General features: G+C 42.9%; 1 protein-coding gene across 6 annotated transcripts in view; it reads left to right on the plus strand.

Annotated features, from left to right (window-relative positions):
* Nucleotides 1-12,439, plus strand: part of ERGIC3 (ERGIC and golgi 3) — a 96,542-nt gene that overhangs the window by 28,573 nt on the left and 55,530 nt on the right. For all 6 annotated transcript variants that reach the window (XM_075901423.1, XM_075901424.1, XM_075901419.1 and 3 more), the window contains one exon: nucleotides 2,392-2,449. In XM_075901423.1, the coding sequence (XP_075757538.1) occupies nucleotides 2,392-2,449 (58 nt within the window). The remainder of the gene's footprint in view (nucleotides 1-2,391; nucleotides 2,450-12,439) is intronic.

A 12,439-nucleotide genomic window follows, 5' to 3' on the forward strand; every position in this document is an offset into this window, starting at 1 on the left:
TGAAAATATCTTCCCTCTTATCCCATGACAACTTACTTTACGTAAGAGCCTTTGGTGAGGGACCTTGTCAAAGGTTTTCTGGAAATCTAAGTACACTATATCTACTGGATCCTCCTTGTCCACATGTTTGTTGACCCCTTCGAAGAGCTCTAAAAGATTTGTGAGACATGATTTCCCTTTACAGAAACCATGCTGACTTTTGCCCAACAAATTATGTTCTTCTGTGTGTCTGACAATTTTATTATTTTCTTTTGTTTCAACTAATTTGCCCGGTTCTGACATTAGACTTACCGGTCTGTAATTGCTGGGATCGCCTCTAGAGCCCTTTTTAAATATTGGCATTACATTAGCTATCTTCCAGTCATTGGGTACAGAAGCTGATTTAAAGGATAGGTTACAAACCATAGTTAATAGTTCCGCAATTTCACATTTGAGTTTTCAGAACTCTTGGGTGAATGCCATCTGTTCCCGATGACTAGTTACTGTTAAGTTTATCAATTTGTTCCAAAAGCTCCTCTAATGATACTTTAATCTGTGCAAATTCCTCAGATTTGTCACCTACAAAGGATGGGTCAGGTTTGGGAATCTCCCTTACATCCTCGGGCGTGAAGACTGAAACAAAGAATTAATTTAGTTTCTCCTCAATTACTTTATCGTCTTTAAGTACTCCTTTTCTATCTCGATCGTCCAGGGCCCCCATTGGCTGTTTAGCAGGCTTCCTGCTTCTGATGTACTTAAGACATTTTGTTATTACCTATTGAGTTTTTGGCTAGCTGTTCTTCAAACTCCTTTTTGGCTTTTCTTATTACATTTCTTCACTTAATTGGCAGTGTTTATGCTCCTTTCTATTTATCTCACTGGGATTTGACTTCTACTTTTTAAAAGATGCTTTTTATCTCTCTCTGCTTCTTTCACATGGTTAAGTCATGGTGGCTCTTTTTTAGTCCTTTTGCTGTGTTTTTTAATTTGGGGTTTACTTTAAGTTGGGCCTCCATTATGGTGCCTTTGAAAAGTGTTCATGCAGCTTGCAGGTATTTTATTTTAGTCACTCTACCTTTTAATTTGTTTAACCTCATTTTTGCATAGTTCCCCTTTCTGAAATTAAATGCCCCGGTGTTGGGCTGCTGAGGTGTCCTTCTCACCACAGGAATGTTAAATGTTGTTATATTATGGTCACAATTTCCAAGTGGTCCTGTTATAGTTACCTCTTGGAACAGATCCTATGCTCCATTCAGGACTAAATCGAGAATTGCCTCTTCCCTTATGGGTTCCTGTACCAGCTGCTCCTAGAAGCAGTCATTTAAGGTGTAGAGAAATTTTTTCTCTGCCTTTTGTCCTGATGTGACACGTACTCAGTTAATATGGGGATAATTGAAATCCCCCACTATTATTAAGTTCTTTATTTTGAGAGCCTCTCTAATCTCCCTTAGCGTTTCATAGTCACTATCACTATCCTGATCAGGTGGTCGATAATAGATCCCTACTGTTATATTCTTATTAGAGCATGGAAGTACTATCCATAGAGATTCTATGGAACATGTTGATTCATTTAAGATTTTTACTTCACTTGATTCTACATTTTCTTTCACATGTAGTGCCACTCCCACACCCACACGACTTATTCTGGCCTTCCAATATATTTTGTACTCGGAATGATCGTGTTCCATTGATTGTCCTCACTCCACCAGGTTTCTGTGTTGCCTATTATATCAATATCCTCCTTTAACACAAGGCACGCTAGTTCACCCATCTTATTATTTAGACTTCAGTAAATTCAAAGGGTCCTAAAGGAGTTAAGGGTCCAATTGCTATCAGAAGTTTGGGGAACTGGCATCTAACTCCCTTCAGCCCCTTGGCTGACCTTCTAGTTATCTATTCTTGTTTGTTCAGTGCTTTATTGTCACATTTAACCTCACTCTGGAAATATGCATTACCTTTTAGGGCCAACACACTTACTCTTCTTTAGTTTCTTTTCTTCCTCATCTTCCTTTTCTGTTTCTCTTCCCCTTTCATAGGGGTCTACTCTCATCAGCCCTGCAGTACCTTTCAGTTCCTACCACTGTGGACTTCACTCTCATATCTTCATGGTTGTGTCTGGCAAAAATGGTCAGTCGTGAAATAGTTAATGTTGATATTAACTTATTCTCTTGTTTTGATATTCTGGTGAAATTCTGGTGAAATTCTTGCCTCTCAGAGTCATTATTTCAGGCTTGCTGCATGTTGCATTGTTACTTTTTGGTCACATTAAGAAGATTATATCCATAAGCAGGAAATATTGTATGTATTTTAAATGTGAACTTAGATTCTGCTCAATCTGCATAGCCCCCACACACATCAAATTTGGTGCATGAATACGATGTCTGACATCTCGGCTCTATGCATTTCCTGCAGGTAGCTGGAAACTTTCACTTTGCACCTGGAAAAAGCTTTCAGCAATCTCATGTCCATGGTAAAGTATGTCAGTTTTTTTTTTTCTTTTGGCTTCCTGACTTTCTGGCGTATTTGTTTTCTCTGAATATTTCCCTCTGATTCCCATGTATGAACTAAGATGAATAAAGTTGTCTGAAGTAGCACTGCCATTAATTGGCAGAAGTGTCATGATAGGAGGGGAAAACCATCAGAAGCAAGTAGAGAAATGTTGGGTGGAGGAAGAACTGGGAGGATGTAGGACCAAAAATGAGCCACAACTAAGTAGAACCAGTTTGTCTCATCTAATTAAGCACCACTTTTCTGCTATAATAAGCTCTGTGTGTTCAGTCCAAAAATGTTACATGAAGAATTTTAAAGCAATTCAAGTTATTTTATATGGAAGTTAGGCAAGTTAGTATTTCTGTAATAATAGTGTTTTAATTTATGCCTTAATATATATGGCTTTCAAACAAGAATATTTAAAATAGATTTAAGATGAGAAGTATTTATGTAACTTAATAAAATGTTGCAGTTCCACAAACCTAATATTGTAAATTCTAGTGTTCAGAATTAAGTTTTTGACAAAGACTTTTAATCTCTACCCTTATCTGCTGCACCATGCAACAATCCATTATGTGGTATATGCAGATCCATATTTATAGATTTAAAATAATGTGAAGTGCCTTAAAAGCCAATATTAACTTCTCTGTGCACTTGGGGGGCCTTCTGCATCAGGGGGATGTGAGGCCTGGGCAGAGTAGGGGGGTGGGCACCAGCATGACTGGCTCCACTCCACTCCACCAGACTCCCAGCCTTGCTCAAAAGAGGAGGGGTCAAGGGCTTTGGGGAAGATTGGGAGTGGGGTGGGGCGGAGCAAGGGCAGGAAGAGATGGGACGGGACAAGGACTGGGACAAAGAGAGGGGGATTGTCTTGGGGGTTCCCGTGCATCCCTAGGCTTGGCCCTGGCATTAGGTGTGAGCAGAGACTAGTTGACCTACTCTAGTTAGGACACATAATTCCCTTTATATACAGTGGATGAATTCAGCATAACTATCTGATTATATGCGTCTGATGAGGTCTTGTACCCACATCAGGAGCATGAATACGATGATAATGGCTCTAGTCAGTATAGAGAGGGTGGAAGGGATAGAACAGTCTTGTAGAATGTTGGATAGGGCTGTGTAGTTATTGCAAACTGTATGCAGAGGATAAGCTTTATGAAACTATGCCTTTAACTATAATAGGAAGGTTGGGGAGGAGTTATTTAGTGCCACAGAATGCTGCACACCTCTTTCTTTTGAGGAGTTCCTTCAAATTAAAAATTGTTGAAGGAGAAGGGATTTGGTTGTAACTGAAAAACTTTTTTGTTAAAAGATTCTTTTTTTTTTCTTGGTCCAAAAAAAGAAAGGGGTGCCTATTTGAAATCTGAAAAGACTCAACTAGCCTATTAGAGCTCAATTCCACATGGTAACTGCATATCAGAATTCTCTTCGTAAATTCTCAAGATTAGTTCAAACACTTGTCTTTTCAGATAAGTACTTCGACACCTCAATAAGGCAGTTGCACTAGTGATGTCTCAAGTTCAGACTGAGGGATAATCTTCAAAACAACGTGCTAACTGCAGCCACCGGGGTTTTCATCAGATTTCTGGCATTGCTTGTGGAGTATATTCACTACCATGTGTTTTTCAACCTACCCAAGTTTTTACAGTTATAGGAGCAATCCTAGATATACATACTGCTTCAGTTTTCCTTTCTCCACCCCACTTTGAGCTTTCTGGAATCCATGTTGCTGCTGAAAAATGAGGATCCTGGAGCTAATGGCCTTATACATATTCATTGACAAGTGAGCCTGCTCCAGTTAGGTTAAACAGCCATTACTTGCCTGGTCTCAGTGTGGCGGTCAAGCTTCCTCAGCCAGTTCAGAAGGCATTAGGTGGTGGTCAGTTTCACAAAGTGTCTTGCAGAATTTCTAATGCTGTGCTTTCTCAGTCTTGAAGTGCTTTTGTTTTAGGATAGGGAGCTGCAATAGACCATCTAATTACTGAAAACTTATGAAAAACGAGACGTTGGGGTTGGTATACTGGCACTTGGGGCAATTCCGATGTCACTCAGCTTTCTCCCTGTGATTATGTACAGGCTATTGGATACTTGGAACCCAAGTTAAACAAATTATCGATAGGTTCTATCAGAAAACTGACTTTTCTACAGAAAAAGCTGAAATTATTTTTTATATATTAAGGCTAGAAGGAACCATTATAATAATCTAAACTGACTACTTTTCTAACCCATCCCAAAGAACTTTACCCAATCATTTCTGCATTAACAAAGACATCCAGTCTTGATTTATAGATCTGTTGGAGAATCCATGATACTCCTGTACACTTATTATGAATAATAAGAACATTATTTCTAGTCAAATGTGTCTAGCTTCAGTTTCCAATCATTGGATTTCTTCATGCCTCTTTCTGTTGGAATAAAGAGCTGGCTACTATCAGAAATCTCTCTGGGGACTGATGGGCTGTGCTCAAAGCACCCCTTGACCTTTTGTTGGATAAATTAAACAGATTGAATGTCTTTAGCTGCTGACTGCGTAGTAGGAATTCTGGACCGGAGCACATTATGTCAACACAGTTACCTTTATCAACCAAACTTGCAATCCAATCAAAACAAATACAGAGTTTTTATAAGACCTATTTTATATAAAATTATGTTGAATCACATTAATTATGCCACTATCTTTTATTCTTCATTCATTGCACCTCAAATTCACTTTTCCACGTTCCAGATCATGCTAACCAGCATATGTTTTCTGGATCATCCTGTTACCCTTTTAAAAAGCTGGCATAACAATAACTTTTTTTTAAAATTCTCTGGAACTTCTTCACTGTTCTAAGCTTTGTTAAAACTCAACATTAATGGTTCAGAGAGCTCTTTGGACAATTATTTTAATCCTGAATCAAATTTATCTCCATTCCTATAGATTGTTAAAACAGCAGTTATTGAATATTATAAAAAATCTCCCTAATTACTGATTGAATAGAAAGTGTTTCATCTTCTAATATATATTTGAGGGAGTTTGTGCATCTGTGTGTGTGTCTGTCTGTCTGTTCGTCCGTGAGTCTGTTTGTTCAAGGACTCTGCCTACATGGTAAGAGCTAAGACCATCAAATTTGGTATGCAGTTTCCTCTTCTTATAATTTAAAGCAAGGTCAGGGCTTGGTTATGCCAGGACAATGGGATGTTCATGGAATGCGATTGTTTCTCATCAAATGGAAAGGTAGGACTGTGGGAAGGGCATAATAAGTGGGATTTGACAGGGGTGTGTTTTGGGACCTGTTCTGTTCCATATCTTCATCTATGATTTAGATATTGGCATAGAGAGTATGCTTATTAAGTTTGTAGACGACAAGAAGCTGGGAGGGGTTGCAAGTGCTTTGGAGGATAGGGTCATAATTCAAAATGATCTGGACAAACTGGATAAATGGTCTGAGGTAAATAGGATGAAGTTTAATACACACAAATGCAAAGTACTTCACTTAGGAAGGAACAATCAGTTTCCCACATACAGCTTGGGAAGTGACTGTCTAGGAAGGTTAATTCTTTTGCTTTGCTCTGCACTGACTAGGCCACAGTTAGAGTATCCAGTTTTGAGAGCCACATTTCAAGAAATATGTGGAGAAACTAGAGAAGGTGCAGAGAAGAGAACAACAAAAATGATTAAAAGTCTAGAAAACATGACCTATGAGAGAAGACTGAAAGAATTGGAACTTGTTTAGTTTAGAAAAGAGAAGACTGAGAGCAGACATGACAGCAGTTTTCAAGTACCTAAAAGGGTGTTCGAAGGAGGAGGGAGAAAAATTGTTCTCCTTGGCCTCTGATGATAGGACGAGAAGCAATGGGCTTAAATTGCAGCAAGGGAGGTTTAGGTTGGACATTAGGAAAAAAGTCCTAACTCAGGGTGGTTAAACACTGGAATAAATTGCATAGCGGGGGTTATGGAATTTCCGTAACTGGAGATATTTAAGAACAATTTGGATAGACATATATCAGGGATGATCTAGATCAGTGTTTCCCAGTTTTATTTGGCCACAGAACCCTTTTAAACTCAGAAGAATTTTGAGGAACCCCTACAGCTGGGGAGGAAATTTGTCAAGCAAAAAAAAGAAAAACCCGCCACAGGGGAGTGGACCTGGGGGCCAAAATGCAATCAGTCATGTTCCGAGCAGGCTTTGGAAATGCAGCATGGCAGTGATGGAAGGGAGGTGCTGGTGGGAAACTGGAGAAGGAGCCGGCGTCTCTGTCTCTTTAAGGGGGGGGTGATCAGGTTCTCGCAGAATCCTTACTTTCACTTCGCGGAATCCCAGGGTTCCGCAGAGCACCATTTGGGAAACAGTGATCTAGATGGTGCTTAGTCCTGTTGTGAGGGCAGGAGACTCCAAAATGACCACAATGGGGCATCAAGCTTGGGGGCAGTTATACTGCTGAATACCACAGGGGGTAGCAAAGAAGTGCACCCCACTGTCCTGACAGCCCCAAGGAACACCACTACTGGCTGGTCGTGCACCCATCCTCTGGCTCTGAGCTTCCCACCTCCTGCCCTAACTTCTTCCCTCCCCAATCCCTCCCTGTGCCCGCTACACCTCCCAAGCTCTTGCCCTGACTCCTGAACTCCTTGTCCTGCCTCCTGCACCCCTCCCCCTATTCCCAGCTTCCTTCCCTGGAGTACCTAAGCAACACAGGTAAATCATCTAGTTACTTAAGAACATATAGGAACATGGAACAGCCATACTGGTCAGACCAAAGGTCCATCTAGCCCAGTATCCTATCTGCTGACAGTGGCACCACTACAGATGCCCTAGAAGGAGGGAACACAACAGGTAATCCTCACGTGATCGCTCTTGAGTCATTCATTTCCAGACAAACAGAGTAGCCATTGATGGATCTTGCCTCCATGAATCTATCTAGCTCTCTTTTGAACCTTGTTAAAGTCCTAGTCTTCCCAACATTCTCTGGCAAGGAGTTCCACAGGTTGACTGTGCACTGAGTGAAGAAAAATTTCCTTTTGTTTTAAACCTGCTGCCTATTAATTTCATTTGGTGACCCCATGTTCTTATATTGGAGGAATAAGTAAATCACTTTTCCTTATTTACTTTTTCCACAGCAGTCATGATTTTATAGATCTCTGCTATATCTCCTCCCCCTTAGTCTCCTCTTTTCTAAGCTGAAAAGTCCTTGTCTTTTTAATCTCTCTTCATATGGGACCCATTCCAAACCCCTAATCATTTTTGTTGCCCTTTTCTGAATCTTTTCCAATTTCGGTTACAACTGTAAGATGTGAATACATCCTTCAGCTTCTTTGTTTTATCCAGACAGAAATATTCATTGAATACTTCTGCCTTTTTTTGGTCATGATTGATAATTTTACCATCCTTGTCTCGTTTCAGATCTTTACCATTGTTAAGATATTGTTTATTCGTGATATGTATTTAAATACAGGCAGTCCCCGGGTTACGTACAAGATAGGGACTGTAGGTTTGTTCTTAAGTTGAATTTGTATGTAAGTCGGAACTGGTACATATTGTAGGGGAAACGCTAGCCAAACATTTCTCCAGAGCTCAGTTTTATTCTCCCACACCTCAATTCCCTCAGTCCTTTATTCTCAAGCTGAGGTGTCTGCTGAGAGAAGCTGCTCCGCGTCTCCCTGGTCTGCTGGGGGGAAGCAGCTAGTGCAGGGTTGCCTCACCCCGTTTGTAAGTAGGGATCCGATGTAAGTCGGATCCATATAACCCGGGGACTTCCTGTAATTCCTTCTCATTGTCCTTAACCCCAGTGGCCATAGAATTTTCATTGATACTTTTAGCTTCTCTTGTCAGTTGACTGCATTTTTAATTGCTCATTGGTATTCACTACTATCAGCAAAGCACTAATATACTCTTATATATTAAATTTCTGCTTTTGCCTCTCTTCTTGGCTATGGTGAGTTTTTAAACCAAAGACGCATTTTTGCTTCTTCATAATATCTTGCATTTTGAGAAATCCAGTAAAGCATTTCCAAACAGTTCTCAACTGTTCACATTTTTATGCTTAAATAGTTCTTAATTCTCATTTTACTCATGATTGTTTAAAGTTTTTGTAATTTTACCTATTGAAAGCACCAAGAATGTATTTATATATATTAGTGAACAGGGCACTGTTATATTCTGTTAGCATTTAGCAAATGAAATTAGATAGTGATCACTTGCCCCTAGACAACCTAATTTTTATTGCAGTCATCAATCTACCCGATCCATCAGAATAAGATCTAATAGAGAATTACCCTTCAGTGTTTGAAACACTTTTTGTGTTAGAAAATTATCATCCATCAATTTTAGGAGCGCTAAAGATGTTTTACTAGTGACTTCCTGAGCTCTTAAACATGGTTTTCCCGGATTGACATCCACCATAGTACAAATGGCACAAATGTAATATCTACACATTATAGATAGATGAGGGAACAGGGAGTAGCTCTTTATAACAGACCACTACCCTGACTTGTAATTTATCCTGTTCTTTCTAATTGTAAGTAGTTCTAAAGCAAGTAATGGCATTTTTTAAGGTACAGGCAGTCCCCGACTTACGTGGATCCGACTTACGTCGGATCCCTAGATACGAACGGGGTGAGGCAACTCCCGCACATGCGCAGCAGCATTCCCGGGGCTCGCTCACCTGGGTCCTAGGATCCTCCTCCTCCTCGGGCCGGCTCCGACTGGGGTCCCGCAGAGCTGCCGGGCAGAGGAAAAGTGCCTCCCCACGCCCACTGCCCCCCCCCACCCCTGTGCCAGCAACAGGCTGCCCCCTCCCCTGAGCAACAGGCTGCCGAACAGACAAAAGCAGCCTCTCTGCCCCTCCTCCCCTCTATACATGCCGGGCTCCCGGAGCGCAGCAGCGTCCCCGGGGCTCGCTCACCTGGGTCCTAGAATCCACCTCCTCCTCCTCTTCGGCCGGCTCCAACTGGCCTCTGCCTGCAGCAGCTGGCCACAGGGACAGGGATCCCGCAGAGCTGCCGGGCAGAGGAAAAATGCCTCCCCACGCCCGCTGCCCGCCCCCCCCCCCGCAGCCTCACATCCTGCACGCCTCCCCCCTCCCCCCCGCCAGCAACAGGCTGCCGAACAGCAGACAAAAGCAGCCTCTCCGCCCCTCCTCCCCCTATACATGCTGGGCTCCCTGGGCAAACAAAGACTCCACCAAAACAAACAAAGTGCTGGCCTCATTGTGTTAGCAAAAAAAGGACCCTCCTCCTAGAACCCTGGGTGGTGTGTGGAAATAAAGCTATTAGCTCAAAGCATGGTGCAGAGCTGTTTGGTATTTGATGAATTACTCCTTTAGTCCTGAGTTTGTCACAGGGACAGAAATAGATGTGAAATCTTCTGAACAGGGGAACAGACAGCAAAACAAACATTAGAGGGGAGTTAACCTTTCCCTATGCTATCCAAAACTAAAAAAAATGTTTGGCTAGAGTTTCCCCTACAATATGTACCAGTTCCGACTTACATACAAATTCAACTTAAGAACAAACCTACAGTCCCTATCTTGTACGTAACCCGGGGACTGCCTGTATAATGCCATCATACCTCTTCTACACACTCTTCCTTTCCTATCATACCCCAAGGGTGTCTAGACTACAGGCTTTTGTTGACAAAAGTGGACTTTTGTTGACTAAACTATACCTGCGTCTACAGTACTGCCGAGTTCTGTCGACATAATGTTGACAGAACTCGGCAGTTTTGTCGATGGCAATAAACCTCATTCTACAAGGAATAACGCCTTTTGTCGACAGAGTTCCATTGACAGAAGGCGTTATTGCATCTACACTGTCCTTTGCATCTACGCTCTCATGTCGACAAAACGGCTTGCTTTGTCGACAGAACTGGATGTAGTCTAGACACTCTTTGTTGGCAGAAGCTTTGTTGACAGTACAGGCAGTCCCCGAGTTACGCGGATCCGACTTATGTCGGATCCGCAGTTACGAACGGGCCCTTCCTCTCCCTGGTCTCCAGCAGACCAGGGAGAGGAAGCAAAGCGGCGGAACACGCGGGCAGCGGACAGGGCTGACCAGGGGGACGGGGGGGGGGGGGCAAAGCAGAGCAAAGCCACGGAACCCGAGGGCAGCAGGACAGTCACGGCGCGTCTGGGCTGTCCTACTGCCCCCGTGCTCCGCGGCTTTGCTCCGGACACCTGTGGTACAGTAGCTGGGGCGCTGCCAGTTGGTCCCGTAGCGCCGCTTTGGGCGCTACTGGACCAACCGGGCAGCACCCCAGCTGCTCTGCCCCAGGCGTCCTGATTCAGCCACTGCTGGTCAGTTTCAGCAGCGGCTGAATCAGGACGCCTGGGGCAGAGCAGCTTGGGTGCTGCTGGGTTGGTCCAGTAGCGCCGAGGAGCGGCGGCACTACTGGACCAACCCAGCAGCACCCCAGCTGCTCTGCCCCAGGCATCCCCAAGTCAGCCGCTGCTGAAACTGACCAGTGGCTGACTACAGGAAGCCCCTGCCCCGGGCTTCCTGGAATCAGCCGCTGATCAGTTTCAGCAGCAGCTGACTTGGGGATGCCTGGGGTTCTTAAGTTGAATCTGTATGTAAGTCAGAACTGGCGTCCAGATTCAGCCGCTGTTGAAACTGATCAGTTTCAGCAGCGGCCGAATCTGGACGCCAGTTCCGACTTACATACAGATTCAACTTAAGAACAAACCTACAGTCCCTATCTTGTACGTAACCCGGGGACTGCCTGTATCTGTCGACAAAGCCTTTGTTGACAAAAGCCTGTAGTCTAAACATACCCCAAGACAGATATGCCTTAAGGTGGAATCAATCAAGATTATTCTTTCTAGATTTCACTGATGACATTGCTTTTCTATATAATAATGCTTAAGGACTTCAAGCATGCACAAATGAAGTTAAAGAAATGATGGAGAAGGTAGGACTGTGATTCTATATAAAGAAATGTAAAACTATTGTAATTTGATATATGGGTTTAAACATCAAAATCGACAATGAATAAATAGAGAGGGTAGATTGACTGAAATATCTTGGAAGATTAATAAGGCAAGATGATAATTGCTCTGAGGAAACCAGAATAAGGATCAGAAAGTGAACACAGCCTTTGGTAAGCTTAGGAACTTTTGGAAATTTAATGCTTATCCCCACATACAAAACTAAGCATTTACTCAGCTGTCGTTGTAGCCATAGCAAGCTATGACAGTGAAACCTAGCACCTTAAGAAAACAGATGTTCAGAAGTTAAATGCATTTCATCGTAAGTGCTTGCAGAGAATATTAGGAATAAGCTATGAGGAAAGAAGAAAGAACAATGAGGTAAGAAAAATGGCTAAAGCATGATCTCTATCACAAATAATTTGTAAGATAAGTCATCAATAGCTAGAGCATATGTTATGAATGGAGCATAACAAATTTCTGATTATAGCTCTCAGTTGGAAGCCAGAAAATCCAGCAAGAAATAGGGTAGACCTAGATCAGGGTGGGCAATAATTTTTTGCCGGGGCCACTTCAGAAATTTTTAAAGTGGCCCTGGACTCCACCAGAAAGAGCAGGGCCTCAAGCAGAAGGGGCGGGGCCAATATACTTCCCTGCTTCCCTACCCACAGATCATTATTGGTCTGGTGGGGGGGAGGGGGGGCCCTCAGGCCCCGGGGGGGTGGAAGGAGACTCCCTACCAGGAGTGTGTGGTGCTTCCCCCCCAATTGGCCTCGGGGCAGGGGAGTGGTGGGGCCTCTGCGGGCTGGATCAACCCACTTGGCGGACTTGATCCGGCCTGCGGAGGCCCCTTTGCCCACCTCTGACCTAGAATGCCTTCGAAATGTACAATTATCAACAACATAGAAAAAATTAATTTGAAATGGCAGGACTTAGGTCACATGGCAGCTGATAAGCAAGTATGGAGAATGTGGATAGCTCAGTGTTCTGAAAAGTGCAGGATGGACTAAGGTCTAAGGCTCTAAGGATTCACTTTTTCCACACTTTTCATGATTTTGTAGAC

This window comes from Pelodiscus sinensis, chromosome 18 (genome assembly GCF_049634645.1).
Source record: "Pelodiscus sinensis isolate JC-2024 chromosome 18, ASM4963464v1, whole genome shotgun sequence".
NCBI lineage: Eukaryota > Metazoa > Chordata > Testudines > Trionychidae > Pelodiscus > Pelodiscus sinensis.